The sequence below is a fragment of the Chiroxiphia lanceolata genome, chromosome 2 (assembly GCF_009829145.1).
Source record: "Chiroxiphia lanceolata isolate bChiLan1 chromosome 2, bChiLan1.pri, whole genome shotgun sequence".
Lineage (NCBI taxonomy): Eukaryota > Metazoa > Chordata > Aves > Passeriformes > Pipridae > Chiroxiphia > Chiroxiphia lanceolata.
Window position 1 is genome coordinate 30,050 of NC_045638.1, and position 21,488 is coordinate 51,537.

The 21,488-nt window shown below is 45.8% G+C and overlaps 1 protein-coding gene across 1 annotated transcript in view; it reads left to right on the forward strand.

The window, feature by feature from the left end:
* Positions 1-20,679: 20,679 nt before the first annotated feature.
* DCHS1 (dachsous cadherin-related 1) overlaps positions 20,680-21,488 on the forward strand; it is a 47,346-nt gene continuing 46,537 nt past the window's right edge. Inside the window, exon 1 of the mRNA XM_032680516.1 lies at positions 20,680-20,775. Within this exon, the coding sequence (XP_032536407.1) occupies positions 20,691-20,775 (85 nt within the window). The 5' untranslated portion in view covers positions 20,680-20,690. The remainder of the gene's footprint in view (positions 20,776-21,488) is intronic.

Below are 21,488 nucleotides of genomic sequence, written 5' to 3' on the forward strand. Positions count from 1 at the left end.
GTCTGGCGCAGGCAGTGACGTCACGCAGGCCGCGCCCGGGAAACGGGCGGGGATATGGGCGGGGATCGGGGCAGGGACATGAGCAGGGCTGTGGGCAGGGATCGGGATCGGGGCAGGGACATGAGCAGGGCTGTGGGCAGGGATCGGGATCGGGGCAGGGACATGAGCAGGGCTGTGGGCAGGGATCGGGATCGGGGCAGGGACATGAGCAGGGCTGTGGGCAGGGATCGGGATCGGGGCAGGGACATGAGCAGGGCTGTGGGCAGGGATCGGGATCGGGGCAGGGACATGAGCAGGGCTGTGGGCAGGGATCGGGGCAGGGACATGAGCAGGGCTGTGGGCAGGGATCGGGGCAGGGACATGAGCAGGGCTGTGGGCAGGGGTCGGGATCGGGGCAGGGACATGAGCAGCGCTGTGGGCAGGGATCGGGATCGGGGCAGGGACATGAGCAGGGCTGTGGGCAGGGATCGGGATCGGGGCAGGGACATGAGCAGCGCTGTGGGCAGGGATCGGGGCAGGCATGTGGGCAGGGATATGGGCAGGGGTCGGGGCAGGGATTGGAGCAGGCATATGGGCATGGATATGGGCAGGGATCGGGACAGGGCTATGAGCAGGGATCGGGGCAGGGATATGAGCAGGGCTATGGGCAGGGATCGGGACAGGGATACGGGCAGGGATCGGGGCAGGGATATGAGCAGGGCTATGGGCAGGGATCGGGACAGGGATACGGGCAGGGATCGGGGCAGGGATCTGGGCAGCGCTGTGTACAGAGGTGCAGGCTCCGGGAACGGCTCCATGCAGCAGGACCCTCAGTAGTTTGGCCCGGGCTCTGTCCCCGGGGCTGCATGGAGAGCAGAGGTGGCACTGGTGGCACTGCCGTTTGGGACACGGCTCTGTTGGGACCCCGGACTGGGGTCCCCAGGCCGGGTGTGCCGAGGACAAATGGGCAGGGTCGGGGGACTGTCTGTGGCAGCCGTGGTGAATATTTCGTGTTATTTCTCTTTAGGATTTGTACGGGGAGTGACAGAGGAGCTGTGGTAGCCTGAGCTGTGTAAGATGCCAGGAGTGCTGCACGTGCTCTCCTATTCAGCATCTCTACACATCTTGCACTCCACAAATTAGTATACTGTGCTTTAAATAAGTTACAATATCAAAATGTCACTTTTAAAGAGAATGGTCAGTGTGTGTTTTTATAACTGGGACCATAAAGTTTAGTCCTCAGCCCAGTGCTGGCATTTCACCAACCACATGGAAGTTTTTCCCTGAGATGTATTTATGACCAAAATGCATGGCAGCGAATTGGGGCGTGGCCACTGAGCTCACTGCCTCCAGCCATCCCAGGAACTGCTTTCCAGTCCTACGTTTCTGTATCCATACTATATCCATAACAATCTTCTGCATAAACTCTGTGAGCTGACACTGAAACATGAACCGGGCATCTTGGGTTTAACACACGAACACAGACACAAATAGTTTGGGGGGGAGGGAGCGGGCTTGGAGTTTATTTCCCTGTCCTTAGTAGAAGACACCATATGTGTGCTCCGGGAAGGGAGTCCAGGTCAGATTTCCATGGTACAGGATGAGAAGGCAGTGTGTAGCCATTCTTGGGTGGGTGTGTGTGTGATCCTTAGCTGTCACAGATATAAAATTCTGTAATCACAATTTTATCAGGCATTCATTTGAAAGCAGATGGGATTTTTGTTTCTATGTTCTTTTTAATTTGGAAGGGTGTTTTGGAGCCTGATTGCTGTAACAGCTAGAAATCTCCAGATTTCTAGTTGCATGTCTTAATGGCTGATTTATATCCAACTACTCTTGAGTCACAGTTAGTCTTAATCTGAAGTTGTTTCTTTACTTTTTGGGCACACACAGACAGATTTATCACCTCATGGGCTGCTTTGCCAGACTAGGGCTAGCTGAGCAAGTTTGGCTGGTGGGAAGTAAAAGGCTTTTAAACCCATATCTGAGGGGCTGGTTGCTGTGTGGGAGGGGGTGCTGGCACAGACCTGGTACGTCCCTCTGCTTTGGGCATCTCCACAGCCTGACATGGGCAGGGGGTGCCTCTTCCCTGATGTGCTCAGGCAGCTTTCCCTGCCTGGTCTCTCCTCCCACTCCTCTGAGGATTCCTCCGGGGCTCTGCATGACATTCAAAGCTTGTGAGGAATGCACAGCTCACCCCAAACAACAGAAAACATGTAGCAGAGCGGCACGGGGGCCTCTTGCTGCTCCAACCCGCGCTGGGCTGAGGAGGGGGGATACTTAATGAAAAGCATTTGCTGCTGCAGCTATCTATAGTCTGTTGTGTTTGGGAGGGGGCCCTGCCTGCCTGACCTCAGAGCTGACGTCAGAGAACCCCAAATGGGGAACAGGGAGTGATCCAGAGAGAGGCGCAGCCAGGCTGCCCAGCCTGGGAGGGGAAGCACCATCACCACTGAAGGAGAGGGGAGATCAAATGGGAGGTATTGTTCCCAGAGACGGGTACTCTGTATCCACAGGATCAAGACTCTTCAATTCCAGGTGAACCAAAGAAGCTTGGGTCTTTCTACTGGCTGACTCAGCAACGCATGATCTGTGCTTCTGATCCCCTACAAGCATTTTCCCTTCCCTATTCTGCTTTTTTAACCACTTGGATTCAAGATGAAGGTTACCAATTGGTTATCAGCATGGTCTCTGTATCAGCTTGCACCTGGGAAACAGTTCTAGGAATGATAAGAAGGCTACAGATCTGTGTTTTGCTAAGCAGGAGGGCTGTGCCTTAATAACATTTCTACCTAAAAGACTTGGTTCTAGCACTACTCATATGGTCCTGTTGCTCCCAGTCACTGCAAGAGTGGAGGGCTGGATTCATCTGCTAGTCTAGGATGATGTGGTAAGAATTGGATCCAGGAGAACATATGGTTTGAGTCTCAGATCTTGATCATTTTATTGTAATGTAATACCACAGAGAGGCCTCAGTGACAGGGCAAGGCTAAGGGTGGTGAAGGAAAACGTAGAGATAAACAACACAACTTGTGCGTTATGCACACGGAAGTCTTGGGTGTGCAACATAAATACTGCACAGAATACATCTGTTTCATCAAAGAGGCCATGATTAACAAAACAAAATACAATCCCAGAATCACAGAATGGTTTGGTTTGGAGGAGACCTTTCAAGATCATCTAGTTCACCCCTCTGCCATGGACAGGGACATTTTTCACTAGATCAGGTTGCTTAAAGCCCTGTCCAACCCAGCCTTGAGTACTGAATACAATCACAAGAACCAGCTGCCGAGTCATTGTTAAGAATGTAAGCATCTCCAAAAAACCCCATCACTGTCAGGGAAGATACTGTGATTTTCTCATTCTTTGATGTTCAGTGGAATCTTTTCTTCTTCAAAAGGAGTGATAGGATGTTTAGTAGATATCCTTAGATACTAACTGCAGTGACGTGGGAAGCGGAGAGAAGAAACAATCATACCAGGTCTTGTCACAGCAGTTAGGAAGTGCAGGAAACAGTTGTGAGGACTTTCAAAAGTGGTTTGTTTTATTGCCTTGTCAAGACTGCAGTGCAGAAGGGGGAAGCAAGATATGGGTATGGCTAAAATACTAGCCTGGAGGGATAACTTTGCACTGGTATTATAATGGACTTAGATTTGTGAATCAACAAGGAAGGTGAAAAGAACCAGCTGAGGAGATGTGAGGACCAAGACTGCTGAAGGTGGAGATTTGGTTTTCTTTTGCTTTTATTTTGCAGAAAACTTAGACTAGAGGATCTGGGGGAAGTACCAGTGCACTGATATTTGTAGGATGAAAAGGACATGTTATGTGAGATTGTTCAACACTGCAGTATTAGCCCTGGACAGAAAAAAGGAAAGGTTGACCACGTGTTGTCAGGGGGAGCAATGAGTGCCATTATCTATACAACCAATATACATTTCTGAGAAATGTAATTCTATATCTGTGTGGAATACCACCAGTGGAGATACACTGATATCCTAGGAGGTTTGCTTCCCTGTTTTATTCCTGTGCAATATTATAGTCTTTTAAAACCCATGTGTGAATAGTTCAGAAACTCATTATATTCTGTTATCCATTCCATGTTGAAGGACAAGAGCTTGACCTTAGGCTTGACCTTTGCCACTGCTACAATCATCTCTTTCAGAAAAATTACTAGAGGCTTTCGAAAAAATGTCTTGAAGTCTCATCCTTGCAGGAGGACACTCATAAGCTGTCCATCAAGTGATAGTAACCTCCATCTGCCTTCCTTCTGCTCAGTGGGAGCACTCTCCATCTCCTCACCCTCCACAGAGCTCCTGTGCTAACTGCTGCTTTCCCCACTTCAAGGACACGTTCCCAAATGTATCTGTTGCATTTACATTCAGTGATTCTGTGCATTTTGTGAATAAACATGGAATGTGCTCCCGGTACAGTGACACGGCCTGTTCTGCTGTGTTACACATATGTTCATGCTGTTCAAAGACCTTGAAACTCCGTCTCAATTTGCTTTTGCTCTCTGAACAGGTCGAACTCCAGTTCAAGTTTCTGTCCACTGCGGATTTTTTAAAAACAGTTATGAGTAAGAGAGAAGTCTTTAACTTCCACTGAGGGAAGTTAAAGTTCCAAAAGTAACCTTTGGGCCTGTGTTCAGGGGCCTGGTGTCTGGGGTGCTGTTCCTGCAGCTGCTTTGATCAGCAGACTCAAACCTCTCCGAGCTCTGTTTGTACTTGAGAGATAAAGACCCTTGTTCTTCACTCCAAATGCACAAGTTACATACTGGCTGCTTCACAGTTTCTTTGACGACTGCAAAGCCTTCAAAAATCTGGCTCTTACATTGTTTCCTCCTCAACTCTCTGCCTCAATTCCATGTCTGTAAAATGGGGAAGACCAAATTTCACGGGAATAAGACCATGCTTTTCAAGGGGAAAAGCATGAATAAAAAAAGGACTTTTTGGCACATCAGAGATAGATAAGGGATGTCTGTGAGGCATTTGTCAGTGGTACATGAAGAGCTGAATAAATACGGAACAGTCATTCATCAACTTTTGACTTAAACTCTGTTGCTGATTTTCCAATGGATGATTGTCAGCAGCAAGGCTGTTTCTAGGAGAGTCCCACAGAGCAGTTCACAGGTACAGATTGGTGCCTGTGTCCTGGAAAGCAGGAATTAAAGGAATTATTGATTGCATTAGGTGACCAGCAGAGTAGGAGCTCTCAGTTTGATGAAACAGGTAGACCAAAAAGTGTTTGAAGAGTATTAGAATAGAATAGAATAGAGTAGAATAGAATAGAGTAGAATAGAATACAGCAGCTGAAAGTGACCAACGAGCCTCTGGTCCAACTGCAAGAAGGACTGGCATCACTTCCATGTATTCCATTAGTACAATGACGACTGGCACAATGTCAGTGTTCCGGGATCAGCATTTCAAACCCATCCTGGTTAAGAGACAAAGGGAGTTCTGTTTTCAGGTGTCCCCTATGTTCAGAGATTGAGTCTCTTTAGTTGTAAGGTGGTTGTAAAATTGACTACTATTACAACAGGATTTTCAGAAAATGAAGTAAAATCTGTATTTGGACTGTGAGTAAACTTTGTCAGGATCTCAGCTACATGGTGCCTCTGTTCTGCTGGCAGGTGACATTATTTCTTATCAATTTCCTGATGTTTCAAGGATCACCAGGATTGTACTGTCATGTTTGCCAGCAGACATGGTGCTGCTTTCCCCAAATTAGAATTGCCTGTCCACACGATCTTAAAAACAGAATCACGTTCACTGATTTCTTCCCAGGAGGCTTGGAGGAACAGGACTAGCAAAGAGCAAGTCTCTCTCCAGTGACCCGACTCCCAGTTCTGCAGCGTCCAATTCTCTCAGCTTCATCCTGCTATTATTTCTGCTTCCAGGAACTCCTAACCTGACACAGACATCTGGTCAGTCTCCAGGGAGTCTCTGGTCCATGAATCTGGCCTTGTAGCACGTGAGCCACAATGTCATCACTTTGGGCCCCCACACATAGATGGCAACGGAGAAAATAATATAAATTGTGCTGGCCCCTGCTTTCTTGTGGTGAGATCTGTACTTGCCAGAAACTTCCAGCCTTTGTTCTGGGCTGGGAATGAGTTTCAGAATGGAGAGAGAGGCACTTTCTATTCTGAGTGGAGAAAGCAGCATCGAGGAAGGTTTTAATTATCTGCCACCAGTGCAGAGCAGACAGCTCTGCTGGCAAACGCAGGCACTGATGAACAGTGCAGTCCTGGTCCAGTCTGTCACAGGGAGAATTCTACAGGAATGGAGCATGCACTTACTCTGTAGGAAAGAGTCCTTGTTGGAGGATGAGACCAATTCTTAGTAAGATCCAGACTGAAGCTCATCCCAGGAGGAGAGGACTCAAAGCAACAGAGCAAAACAAAGATCAATTAGAAATGGAAAGGAAGCACAATAGGCTTTTTTCACCTTTGACCCCTCTCTGGACTCTGCTTGAGGTGACACTGTACAATGTGGAATGGCACTCTGGGCTTGTCCCTCCAACCTTTTCTAAGGACTAATGTAGAACTTGGGATACTGCTGCTCATAACTTAGCAGGGAATGCTGCAAACATGTGAAAGATATTCTTGCCTTCATTTTTATGCTTTCCTTTGTCATCATGCTCCTTTCCTCTGGGGTAGCCTTGTACAGTCTTTTACTTTGGGGTCCTGCTATGACAATTTTCTGCTCAGCATTTTTCAAATTCTTTGAGGGTGGGTTCTTGTCTATGTGCTGTTCTTATGTTTTTATTCCTCCTGCCTCGCTGATGCTATTTCTCCATCTTGTTACCCTTGTCTGTTAGTGGTTCTTGTTGCCTTTGCTAGATCCTTTCTCTGCCTTGTTTTTGTTTTCCCATGATAAGTATAAATTTAAATCCTGCATCCAACTTGCAAGACCTGCTACTTCCTTCCGCCCCCCTTGGCTTGCTTAATATTTCCGTCCACCTTTTCTGCTTACTCCACCGGTCATGTTGCTGATTTTAATATCACCTTGCTTTCTCCTGCTGTTTCTGAAATGTCCTCTGTAAAAAATGCATCTGTCATGGTCTTCTTCACGGTCTTCCTGTCTACGTCCCGAATCCTTAAAAAACTTCAATGCCTTTATTTGACATTTCTCATGTCTAAACTGACAATTCATGTTGCTTGAATTGGGTCAGGTGCCAAGGGAATGCTACACTGCTGCTTTTCCACTGTTGCCTTTCCCCTAACCTGCTTCCTTTCATCTTCTCTTCAGAGAAGTGCTGTGTTCAGCTTTTGGGTGTTGCTGTCACCAGATCCGTCCTGCCACCCTTTCTTCTTTCAGTTTCGAGCTCCTTTTCTTTTTTTGCTCACAGCCATGGCTTGCACTTCTCTGCTGGCTAATTCTCTTCTCTGTTGTTCTCTACCCTGATTCATTTTGTCCTTCTCTTCCATTGCAGACTAAACCCTGAAAGTCCTGAGCCCTTACATACTTCTGGGATCTTTCACCTCCTACACTGGTTCCTCCCACTTTCACTTTGTTATCTTCCCACTTTAAAATGGCAAGGTTCGAAGCTTTCTGGTGACTTTAACATGTTTTAGCTCATTTCTCAAACACTTTCCCCCTCCTGCTTTCAGGTATTTCTTTGTAAGACCTCAATGCTTCCTACCACAGGAAAGGAACAAGAAATAACCTCTTCACTTTCTCTTTGCCTTGTTTCATTCTTCTCTTTCTTCTACCCCTCAAAAATGCAGAGATTTCTTAACTATTTTATTCTGTTATTGTAATCCCAAGTAATGCTTTGAGGATTTCAACTGCAGCATTTCAAAGAATTTATGTGACATTGTTTTCACTGAGTTCCATGTGCCATGGCAATATACTTCTGAAGACTTAGAAATGATACCCAAACTGCCAATGGAATTACAGGGACAAGCAATCATCTCTCAGAGTGAAAAACAACCCGAATTTCTCTGATTCCTTTATGATTGTGTTCCCTGCTGACATGATTTTACCTTGATCACTTTTTCAGGTTAGTCAGATCCAGGATGAATGGAGAATCTTCACAGAATCACAGAATATGCTGTGTTGGAAGGGACCCATAAGGATCATTGAGTCCAACCCTTAGCCCTGCACAGGACCATCCCCAAGAGTCACACCATGTGCCTGAGAGTATTGTCCAAACACTTCTTGATCTTCAGTTGCTCAGGATCGTATTTTGCCTTCATTAAAGAACCACAGAACCTGGAGTGGGATAACCACCAGTATCAATGCACTCTGGGGATGGAGAGATTGAGAACAGCCCTGCCAAGAAGGACTGGGGGTGCTGGTGGATGAACCACCAGCCATGGGCTGGCCATGTGGGCTGGCAGCCCAGAAAATGGATCGGATCCGGGTCCAGGGGAATGATTATTCCCCTCTTCTCTGCTCAGGTGAGATCCCACCTGCAGTGTTGCCTCCAGCTCTGGGGACCAACATCAGAAGGATGTGGAGCTGCTGGAGAGAGTCCAGAGGAGGCCAGAGAGATGCTCCAAGGGCTGGAGCTACTCTACTCTAGATGCAGGCTGGGAGAGCTGGGGGTGTTCACCTGGAGAAGAGAAGGCTCCAAGGAGACGTTCAATACTTAGAGGGGGCTTATAAGAAAAACAAAGAGACTTTTTACCAAGGCCTGCAGTGATAGGACATGAGATAATGATTTTAAAGTAAAAGAGGGTGGATTTAGATTGGACATAGCAGAGATATGTTCACATAATTAAAGCTTTTTGTTTGTTCGTTTGCAATCCATGGTAACACTGAATATTCTTATCCTTGAAAATCTCCAATCCTTGAATCTTCCTGACCCTTTTGTTCATTTATATCTTGCAATTATATGATCAACAGTCTACTTTCACGTGTAACTGTGGGTTTTATCTTCAGAACAGTAGGATTTAAATGACTCTGGGATACAGTTGCTAACAGTCATAAATCACAAACCCACAAAAGAAGTACTGTGAATTGTGATTTGGCCTGTCATCTTGTAAAACACATGCCATCGAACTTCCCTGCATTATCTTTTCCTTGATTTACTAACATATATTTGGCAAAAAAAACATAAACAAAAACAAACCACAAACAAACAAAAATCAAAACAAAACCAAACAAAAAACCAAACCCAAAGCAAACCCCCACATAAGTGTGTTTTGATTTAAGAGTTACCAATGACCAGAAATTTACAACGTCATTAGTTAAGTTGTTCATATTGTTAATTACTTGGGCTGTTAAATTTTATATTCAACTTTTGAGCTGAATTGGTCTGTTTTATAAGGTTCCATCCAGGACAGTTTTGCATTCTGTTATAATCAAGCTAACACACCTGTAGTTGTTCAAAATATTTTTTTAAGGAATCTTTCCTAAATATAGATACTTCATTGGCTATTTACCAAATATTTCAGTTCTGATATGGCAGAATTGGTTAAAAATTGCTTCCATTATCAATTGTTGCAGTTATGTATGCCCATTCTGTCCATTCTGGGAATGCAGAGGCAGTGCAAGAATCTAGTTAAAATTAAATTCTAACTGTTTCCATCAGGGAAATGAGCATTTCCATACCCTATTCCTACTTGCCCCTGTGTGTTAACACCACGTTTCTCAGGTGTAGAAATCAGGCTCTTCTGCATTTCTATGGATTCTAGGTTTCTCTCTATCACCTTTTTGAAGTAGTAATTCATACAGGGAAGTCTGATGCTTTAACCAATGACAGCATGATATTGGGCCTCAGTTCATCATCATCATCAACAACAACAACAACAAAGCAAACAAAAACTGGTTGAAATTTCAGGCTGTTAAAACATGGAATGGGATTCAGAGTGCTGAAGGACTCCAGCACTGTGCTGAGAGTGCTGTCATTGCAAAGGGAGCACCAAGAGACATCTTGGCCAGCGTGCTGGAACCCACCAACCGTGACTGGAGGCCAGGTTGCTTGGAGGGCAAGACTGCTGTCAGGGAGTAAGTGTTGTGGGGTCTTCCAGGAGGTCTGTAGGGGAGAGGAGGAGGAAGCAGTGGAGGATACACAGCTTGTCTGTGGTTTGTGAGAACTCTTCCTGCATGAGCAGAAGTTCAGGCTCCTGCTGCAGGGTGAAATGTAATCCATCTGAATTGTCTATCTCCCCTGCTTTGTAGTGGGCCATCAGTTCAGAAAATACATTTCTGTTTTGTTTGGTCAGTTGTCAGGTTCCAATACTCTCGGACCTACTTCTTTTATAAATTCCACATGGGAAGGGTTTGATGTTTGGAAGCAGATTTACTTATTTGAAGATACTTGGCATTACATGGATTTGATTTATAGACATCCCCCTTTTTCACACCTTTTTTACTGTATCCCCCACCTCATGGACACTGTCAGTAGGGCCCAGAGAGGTTTTACAATATCGCTTGATGAGCTTCTGGAAGGTATTTAGATTTTGTAAGGAAGGCTATAAACTGGAAACTGTACCTTGTCTGCTTTGTGAGCCTGTGACACAGTGGCTAATTAGTGGCTGCCAAAGACTTCCATCCTCAGTCATAGATAGGATCCTTTGTGTACTTGGTCATCAAAGAGAATGTCACAGAGGAGAAGAGGATCATAAACTTTGAAATGTTAAATTTAAAATTACACTGAGGCTTGTGAAAACAAAACAAAAAAATTTTTGAGAGACAAACTAACACCTTGACTTTAAAATCAGTGACTCCACACACTAGCTGTGGGATTAACATTCTCTGCAGTTACCTAAGGCGTCAAGCAATTTAAATAAAAGGAGGAAGAATAATCCCATGTAGTTGTTCATAAAGGTGATGTAAGAAGTGTTTAGCTCCTCTGGTTATTGGAAGTGTCCAAGGCCAGGTTGGACGGGACTTGGAGCAACCTGGGCTAGTGGAAGGTGTCCCTGCCCCTGGCAGGGGATTGGAGTGAGATGATTTTTAAGGTGCCTTCCAACACAAACCACACCAGGATTGTGTCTCTGTGGGTATCCTACATGATCTGTGTGTACTGGATGACTGTTCCCTCGGTGTTGGATGACAATGACAGATTCTTTTATGCCGATGGAATAACAGAAAGCAATCATAGAATCCTAGAACAGGTGAGGTCAAAAGGTTGAAAAAACTTCTAGTCAAGTCCGTCTGCTCAAGGCAGCATCAACTACAGCAGGTTGCTCAGGACTATCTCCAGTTTGGTTTGATTATGTCCAAGACAGGAAACTACACAATGTCCCCAAGAAACCTGATCCAGTGTTTGACACCCTCCTACACACAAGAGAATACTTTCTGGGTTTAAACAGAATCCTGTGTTCTAATTTGATGGTATCAGTGAGGTAGGATACCTTAAGGAATGGTGAAAGAAGTGGGTTATGTCCATATACTTATTCTCTGTAATAAACAAAGAGGTGAAGTAAAAACAAGAAACAGAGAAGTGAAGGAAATAATGCTGAAAAAATAAAGTCTTAACAGTCCCTGGTTTTACTGAGATTTGTTTCGCAAACTGTGTTTGGGTACCTCCAAACCAGAATGTATATCATGTTCATAAGAGGGACAGAATAAATGAAGTTGGAAAGGACACCTAGAGATCTAGTCCACCTCCCCTGCTTGAAGCAAGGACAACTAGAGCCTTACTAAAATTGAGCCACCAACATCTGCTGCTCTCCCCTCCAACACCAAGTCGTCTCCTACAAAGGAGGCTATCGGGTTATTTAAGCATGATTTTCTCTTCATAAATCCTTGCTGACTACTTTGTGTCTTCTTGTGTTTAGAAATGCTTTTCAGGAGGGTTTGCTCCATCACCTTCCCAGGGACTGAGCTGAGGCTGACTGGTCTGTAGTTCTCTGAGTCTTCCTTTTTGCCCTTCTTGAGGATAGGAGTCATATTTGCTTTCTTTCAGCCCTTGGGAACCTCCCACCATCACCGTGGCCTCTCAAAGACAGCCACGAGTGGCCTCACGGTGTGTTACCCAGCTCCTTCACCACCCATCCCCTTTCAGATCCCAGGGACTTGTGTAAGCCCAGTCTGATAAAAGTGGTCCCTAGCCTCACCCTCTTCTGCTGAGAGTAAATATTCCTTGCTCCTGAGCTTCCCTTTGGTCTGGAGGCCTGGGTTTCCTGAAGGCTGCTGCTCCGTGTCCTTCGTCACTGTGGTGCTTGCCCCATTCAGTGGAAGGCCCGTGTTTTCCTTGATTTTCCTGTTGCTGCTGACACACCTGCAGAAGCCTCTCTTGTTGCACTTCACATCTCTTGCCGTATTTGACTCTGGGTGGGCTTTGGTTTTCCCTCCCCATATCTGCTTGCTTGGATAACACTTCTATACTCCTTCTGGGTTACCCATCCCTTCTGCCATCTCACAGTGCCTCTCAGTGTCCTGAGTTATTTCTAGATATTTAAGAATCATTAAACTGAGTCATAAACCAAATTTTCTTCCTTCTGCTTTACCAGTTATTGCCCTTAAGGTTATGTAAAACAGAATCAGCAAAGTGGTAGTTTGTAACCTGATTCTGCTGTTGGAGAAGCGATAGGGCTAGGATTTAACCTGGAGATCTGAGTAACTTTTAAAGTGTATGGTAGGCTCATGTGTGCACTTCTAGCCCATGAGTGCATACATGGGGACTGTGATTTGGATTACATCATGTGATGTTACCTAGAGGTCAAATATTTAGTCAAATTATGTACATCATGGCAGCTTAAACCGCAAGGTAACAACTGACTTTTCATTTTTTAAAATAACTTAATCACAGTAAGTTTAGCACATATGTGGGTCAATGTCTGGGACTCATAAGCAATGCTACACCACAGATAACTAACGTTCATGAGATTAGGATTGTGTCAGACATAAACTCCCACGAGATGGAGCTGCACCATACCAGTTCATCCCGCCTTCCTCCGGGTTGTCGGTCCTTGTGTTTGTGTGTGTGATCCTCTCTAGTTTGGAATGACAGCTCCCCATGCCCATTTGTGGCAGGTATATTTAGTGAAGTTCAGATCATATATCTTATATATGCACACAGTGTATTCAGCAGGGGCTGTCTGGTCAGTGTGGCACTCCTCCAGTTTGCTGCTGGCATCTGCAGTCCAGGGTATTTGTGGGATATTGCAGCACCCAAGTGCACATAGGTTGTGGCTGACAAATGTCATTTATCAGAGTGAAAAAGAAGGTCAGACCATCTGCATTTTTCTTTTTCCTGGAGGAATTATCAGATCTTACTTCAGAACCTGCCCCTCCGTGACAGACCAGAGCTTGAACCCAAGCTTAATAAGCGTGGAGAAATGGGGTGCAGTGGGCAATTCCTGGGCAGTCCCCTCTCCCCTGCAGCCTCCTCCCGAGTCCCTGCTGCTGGGCAGAAGAGTCCGATGGAGTCGGCAGCATGTGGGTGAGACTCAACTCTGCTGATCTCAGAGCCTTTCCTTCCTGAACAAACATTTTCCACTCTGAAATAGTCACCTCACTATATATAGAAAACGCCTCCAAAGCAAAAGCCATATTCTTTGGGAAGGGATATTCCTCAAATTGTTTTCTTCCTTTTACTGAAATCAGCAGGCCCTTTGCCATCAGGCTCGTACCTGTTTACGAACACTGCTGACCAAAGGCATGTGTCACCTCATGCAAAAATGACCTGCAGCCCCTGTGCCCCCCACCCCCAGCCCGGGGGTTCCGAGGTGTGTCTGTAATCACAATCCATGTCATTTCGGAAACCACCCCCCCCATCTCGCTTCCTCCCAGCTGATTTTCACGGGAACAGAAGGAGACTTGTTTGCTCCCAGGGAGGAAGTCCAGCCCTTAGCGAGCGGCGTTCTAAGAGGCACCGGTGAGAGCGGTGTGCTTCAGTCAGCGAATGCTCGCAGAACTCCTGCCAAATGAGGTCACCCCGCTGCAAAACATGGATGAAGAGATTCCAGAGAAGGAGGATGGAAGAAGCCAGGACAGGAAGTAGAGCAGTCAGTAGCTCAGGGCTCAGCTCAGTCAACTCCCCCTCTGGAAATGTTGATTCCAGTTTTGTCTTGGCTCACAGATGAAAATGTACTAGATGGTTTCCTTCTCATCAATCTCCCATTCCCTTTTCTCACAACAACAATTCCTTGTTTTGGCACACTTCAGCCATCTCTTTGGGAAGGGTTTCATAGGGCAGGCAGCACACAGGTCCGGAGGGCAGTTCAGACACCATGACTTGGTGACACTGTCCGTGTCCTTTGGGAATCACAGAGCTCACACAAGCTCGAGGACAGACTCTACCTCTTGAGAAAGGCCACAGACTTGCAGAATCAGAGAACAGCAGGTTTAAAGTGATCTCAGGGATCATCTGGTCCAGCCTTTCTGGGCAAAAGCACTGGCGGCCCAGAACCCTTATAAACCAAGGTGGACAACCTTGTCTGTTAGGAATCTGTTATGCCTTTGTCATAGTTATTCTTGTGATTAATTCCTCCTTCCACTTAACTGTTGCTCTTTCCTTTCAGTTTGTATAATTTCAGTTTGTATAATTTCAGTTCCACCCCATTGCTCCTGTTCTGCCTTCATTTGCTAGATTGCAACATTATTATTATGGAAACAATTAAAATTTTTCTTCCTTACAGATCCTTAGAAATCATTAATTTTTTTAATCTTTCTGAAGGTCTCCGTGTGGCACCTTGTACTATGGATACTGAATTATTCTTATGACTTTGACCACTTTATACAGTCTTTATAAATATTGAACATTATGTTTACAACACTAAAGCTGCAATAACATAATTTCCCTGTTGTTCCGTGTCCTTCTGTTTAGTCAGTTCATACTTCCTCGAAGATGGTTAGTCAAGATACTAGATGACATTAAAAACATTAAACGACATAGAAATTTTAAAATTATCATTACTCCTTGATTGGAAGGTGATCCACTTGGTGGGAATAACAAACTGTAGAGATTAAAAAACCCGTCTATACAGTTTGGCTTACAGGGACCTGTAGGTTGAATATGAATCAGAGGGCATATTGCAAAAACAAAGTAACATCATATGAGATGGTATAAATCCGAATAAGACCTGCAGGATGCATGAAGTTCTATGGGGCCTAATGGGATTCATTCCAGAATCCTCAGAGAGCTACTGATGCCATCATAAAACCTCTCTCGATGATTTTTGAGCTGTCTTGGGAATCTGGAGAGGTCCCAGCTGACTGGAAGTTGGTGAATGTCATCTCTGTTTTCAAGAAGGACAAGAAGCAGGACCCTGGAAACTACAGGTCTGTCAGTCTCACTTCAGTGCCTGGAAAGTTATGGAGAAGATTATTCTGGGAACTGTTGAAAAACATCTGAAAGACAATGCAGTCATTGGTCACAGCCAGCATGTCTTCTGAAAGTCCTGCTTATCCCACCTGATTTCCTTCTGTGACAAGGTGACCCACTTGGTTGATCAAGGGAAACCAGTTGATGTGATCTTATTGGATTTCAGTAAAGCTTTCAATCCTGTCTCTCCTGGGATCCTTCTGGACAAACTGTCCAGCCCAGAGCTGGATAAACACATCCTGTGCTGGGTGAGCAACTGGCTCACAGGTTGGGCACAGAGGGTGACAGTGACTGGGGTGACATCAGACTGTGACCTGTCACTAAGGGGTTCCCCAGGGCTCCATCTTGGGCCCTGTGCTCCTGAACATCTTCATAAACAACGTGGACACAGCACTGGAAGGGACACTGAGCAAGTTTGCAGATGACCCCAAACTGGGAGGAGCTGTTGAGTCCCTGGAGGGCAGGGAGGCCCTGCAGAGAGACCTGGACAGACTGGAGGGCTGGGAATCACCAACCATGGGAAATTCAACAAGGGGAAGTGCTGGATTCTGCCCCTGGCATGGGGCAACCCCTGATGTAGGGACAGAGTGGGAATGAGAGGCTGGAAAGCAGTGCCGGGAAAGTGCCCTGAAGGTCTTGGTCAGTGGCCACTTGGCCATGAGTCAGCAGTGCCCTGGCAGCCAGGAGGGCCAACCCTGTCCTGGGGGCATCAGGCCCAGCATCGGCTGGGCCAGGGAGGGGATTGTCCCACTCTGCTTTGCCCTGGAGCGGCCTCACCTCAACATTGGGGCAGTTCGGGGGACACAATATTGGAAAATTCTAAAGCTCTTAGAGAGTGTCCAAAGGGGGGACACAGAGATGGGGAAGGGCCTTGATTTGAAGCCATGTGAGGACACTGAGGGCACTTGGTGTGTTCAGCTGGAGCAGAGGAGACTGAGGGGAGTTCCAGCTTTCTGGGGAGGGGCAGAGGAGGGGCAGGCCCTGAGCTCTGCTCTGGGAGGACCAGGGACAGGACCCCAGGGAACGGCTTGGAGTCCCCTCAGGAGAGGGTTAGTTTGGATATTAGAAGGAAAGTTCTTCCCCCAGAAGGTGGTTGGGCATTGAACTGGCTCCCCAGGGCAGCACTTAGGCCGACAGAGTTCAAGAGGTGTTTGGATGATACTCTCAGGCACATGCTGTGACTCTTGGGGATGGGCCTGTGCGGGGCAAGGAGTTGGATTTGATGATCCTTGTGGGTCCCTTCCAACTTCTGTGATTCTGTGATGAAGTAACATTTCTGGCTCTGCTTTGCTGTGATCAGCCACAGACTGTGTCCAGTCCTAGTGAGTGCACCTCAAAGAACATAGACAAATCTGAGAAAGTCCAGAGGAGAGGATTAGACATTCAGAAAATACAATATGGAAAGATTAAATGATCTGGGCAGTTTAGCCCAGGAAAGAGTGAAAAGACATGATGGCCACCTTGATTTGTACAGGACAGTTGCGAAGACAACAATCTGTTTCCAGTGTTCATGACAGGTAGTACAAGAAATAACATCTAAATAATAGCAAAGAAAATTTAGCACTGAATAGATTGACTGGCAGGTTTATGAAATCTTCATTGTGGGTGGACTTTCAGAACTAGTTGGGTGCACATCCGATGAGCATGGCAGGTGCTCATGGGTTCAACTGAATGAAGCATCTGACAGCCCTAGATCTTTCTTCTACTGTTTAAAACTTGCCTGTGCTATTTTGTTTAGGAAGTACCTGCAGAGAATATAACTGCTGTCTCGCTTGTAGCCTTATCCTTCCATGCTCTTTGTTGTATCTACTGACTTGTCTTCACTTGACCATTTTGTCTTCTGGGTATGATTGTGTTATTGTTGCACTTGACTTAAAGTCTTAACATTTAGATGCTTCTATAACTTAAGATAATACCAAATGAGCAGTTTTAGATGTCTCATGCTGAATTTCAAGACAACTGCTAGTTAGGAATGCAAAGAACTCCAAAATTAGGAACAAGTCCAGGGCTGGAAGAGGTGAAACAAAGAGCAATAGGGCTCCTGGTGTGAACAATGCAGGGTATAATATAAGCTCAAGGCAAGGAGGTAGCATAGCAGGGAGCAACTTTTTAAGCCCAACTATTTCACAGGTTCTGCTGTGCTAGAGGATTTCTCTATAAAAGGAAGCATGATTGACAATCAGGTGTTCAGGGTGCTTGGGGCTGTGCTAAATAACCCCCTGGGAAACAGACTGCCATAAGAAAATAGGGAAGCAAGTGGAGGTGATGGCTGGGTTCATCCATGCTGAAGCCGAAGTGTGATGTTAAGACCCCTGCTCAATCCAGCTGCTTCCAACACTGCCAGAGCTTCACCAAATTTCCAAGATTACAAGCATTCTCATCAACAAATTGAACTCTACCTGCTCTACCCTAAAGCATTCATCACGTGCAGCCCAGGGACAGAACCTTACATTCAGGGCTCCAGACTGCTCAGGAGTAACTGCTATGGCACAGAAATATGCCCGTTGCAAGGATTTTGTGTGACAGGAGCGCTGCGTCCATCCAGACAAGCAGGGAATGCAGAAGAACTGTTCCACTGTGAGGTTCAAAGCCCTCTAATCAGGTTAGATCCAGCAGCAGCACACAAGTAGCATTTCCTCTTGTCCTGGCTGTGAATACAGAGCTGCACAGCTGAGGTACCAACTCCATTTGTAGGTGAAATGATCTTGCAGTTTCTTTTCTGTTCACGGATTTTGTGGATTGTCTTTCATGGATTTCAAGGCCATTCTAAATGGCAGAGGCAAACTTTTTCCTGCCTTAAGGAGAGTTTTCCCCTCACTTTCCCCCCAGCCCTGGCCATGTGTGTTCCTAGCAGGTGCCTTATTTTATTTTTAACCTCTATTCTGCATGCAGGAAGCCTTTGCTCGCTGTGAACATCCGGGAATCGGAGTCTAAGCACATCCTAGAAGGATTTCCTGTTTGGGACTTTGGAACCAGACCCCAACCTGCATGAGCAAGAGCCTCTGAGCAGTGAGCTCGGTCCTGCCGGGCTGGGGGCCAGGTGGCTACTGTCAGCTTCAGGAGCAAGTTGCCATCTAGCAGGAAGGTACCAAACTGCCCGACTGTTTTTCATCTGCTAGGGATGAGGATGGGAAATGCAAAGTCCAGTCTGGGTGGGGATGTGCCCAACTCTGGGGCCAGGGTCAGTGTGGTGGCAGAACAGCGTGAGGGGCATCCTGGCATCCCACTGCATTTGCCTGCAGCTCTCAGAGCCTGCAGAGAGTGTGTTTTCTGTGCTCACCTCAGCTGGACTTGGGCCACTACACGCTCCAGTTTGCCACATTTCACCATCTCTTACATTATTTCAGTTTTGGAAGTTCGCCAAAGTAGTTACTACCAGTAACTACTACTACCGGTAACAGTCTGCCTCAAGTAGGTGAACAGCATATTTCTGCTCCTGTTGTTATGTATCAGTTGCTCTCACAAGGTATAGCTTGACTTACATCCTTCTACCAGTCCATATACAGCTCCAAAGATGCATATCAGAAAGACTGCAAGGCCTCTCTGAATGTCCAAGCACATGGTATGGATCTGTTCTTCTCTCTTGCCAAGGGGCTCCCAGAACTAAAATTTACTAGGAGACCAAAAGGAATTCACTAATTTCCATCTCTGAGTAGAGGGAGCACTTGTGATTAAATTGGAAGTCTAAGAGGAGGATTGTTTGATGATCTGGGGTTATGCCATGGGGCTGAGGAATAACAAACTCACTAGTACCAAAGAAAGGACTGAAGGGAATGGCCCAGGAAAATGCAGATTGCATGTAATAGTGTAAAGGATTCAAAGCAGATTTTAAAGGGAAATGATAGTTCGAAAACATGTGATCCAATGCAGCAAGCTTGCCAAATCAAAATAGCACATTAGACACCTTTATAGGTGATATTTTGGGGGCCAGGAAGAAAGGTTGATCAGACTTTCTGAACTGCAGTGCTACAGTAACACATAAGAAATTATTTATTCAGCTGGAGAAGTTAGAGATTAATACGAAAACCGTAAGATGTTGAAGACTGGCAAAAAAAAAAAACCAAAACAACCAAACCCAAACCAAAAAGTCGGAAGTTTTATGCTTGGGGAAATGCACAGTCTTTTCAGGGACAGCTTTGGAGCTCACCTATTTAATTTTTTTTCAGTAAAGGTCTCAGAAAGGAAAAAAAAGTACACTGATAAGGTAGATCAGTGGCACAAAGGCAAGAGGCATCGTGGGTATAGAGGGTGACTGGAACATCATAAAAGCAAAAAGTTATTATTAAAGAGTACATTAACAGAAATGGAATAAAATTAATAGATTCATAGTAGACAGTCCAGAAATGCATAGTCCAACTTCTCATGTGAAGACAGTCAACAATACTAGGTCAAATCAGCCTTGGAAATCTGCAAGGGGATGAGATTCACTACTTTGTGAATAGCTTTTTCCAGTGCTACACTACTCGCCTGGTGAAAAAACTTTCCCTAATGTTCACTCTGAATCTCTCAAGAGTAATTGTGGCAATCGTTATTGTTCTATTGTCTGCATTTAGTTCCATCATCTTTGTAACCTGTCCTTCAGGTAGCAGCAGGATGCTGTTACACAGCCCTGTCACCTACACATCACCAAACGGAGAGATCCAGCTTCTTCAGTCTCTCGTTATAACTGATCAGATGTGCCAGGCCCCTACCTATCTCCTACAGTTTTTCCACATCCCTCTTGTGGGAGACAAAAATGTACAGAGAATTCCAGGTCTGGCTTTACCACGGCCCGGTTCAAGGGGCACGATTATTTCCCTTGATCTGCTGTTGACCACTCTCCTAAAGTTCTCCAATGTAGGAAGCTGTTTACCTGATTAGCAATGAGAGCATCCTATTGACTCTTCATTCCATGCTCACCCCTATTTCCCTGTTCCTTTCAGCAGGACTGCCACTTAGCCAGGTGGTTCCCAACCTGTACCAGTTTTGGGGTCATTCTGCCTCAGGTGCAAAACTTTGTATTTTTCCTTATTGAACTTCACAAGGTTTCTGCTAATCTAATTCACGTGAGTTTCTAGATATCTCTCTGAACTAAAGTGCCACATATCAGTGACCCCTCCTAGTGTCATCTTCAGACTTGTACTCCATGTTATCACGGACTATCAACAAAGATACTGAACAATACTGGCTCCCAAATTGGTGCTCAGTGTACTTTGTTAGCTGCCATGACCAACTACGTATTGAGTCATTGATCGCTACCCTCACAGCCCAGAGGTGCAGCCAATCTTCAGCCCACGTAATGCTCCATTCTCTCAGCCCATACATCCTCAGGCTGTAAATTAAAACTCTGTGGGAGCCACTGTCAAGACACTTTGCGTCTACTGCTTTCCCTTCATCCATACAGCTGGTTAGTTGAGCTGCTCAGGCATGATTTGTGCTTGCTAAATCTATGCTGACTATTCCTAATTGCCTCCTTGTTCTTCATATGTTCAGAGATGGATTCGGAGATGGTGTGGTCCATGAGTTTTCCAGGTATGGAGGTGACCTTGACAAACGGATGGTTCTTTGAGTTCCTCATTGCCTTCCTTAAAGGTGAGTGTAATGTTTGAATAATAGAATCATAGCATGGGATGGGGCTGGAAGGGACCTTTAAGGGTCATCTACTCCAACCCTCCTGCAACAAGCAGGGACATCTTCAACTAGATCAGGTTACTCACAGATCCATCCAACCTGACCTTGAGTGTTTCACCACCCTCACCATAAACATTTATTCCTTATACCTACTCTGAATTTACCGTGTTTCAGTTTAAAATCATCACCCCTTGTCCTATCACTACAGGCCCTGCTAAAGAGTCTGTCCCCATCTTTCTTATAAGCCCCCTTTAGGCACTGGAAGGGGCTCCAAGGTCTCCTCAAAGCCCTCTCTCTCCAGGCTGAACGACCCCAACTCTTTCAGCATGCTCCAGCTCTCGGATCATCTTTGTGGCCATTCTCTGGACTCACTCCAACAGCTTGGTGTCTGTCCTGTACTGAGGACTCCAGAGCTGTGCAGTACCCCAGGTGGGGTCTCTCCAAGGTGCAGCAGAGAAGAATTACTGCCCTGATCCTGCTGGCCACATTATTGCTGACACATGGGGATTGAGAGCTGTTGCCCTCTATGTGAAGTGTCATTAAAGGTCTGCCAGAGACATAGAGACATGAACAAAATCAGCTCCATAGAGCTGAACAAAAAGACCCTCCACAGACTGCATTGTCCTCTTCCCCATTTCTGTCATTTCTCTCCTTTCCAGAATGGAAACTAAATT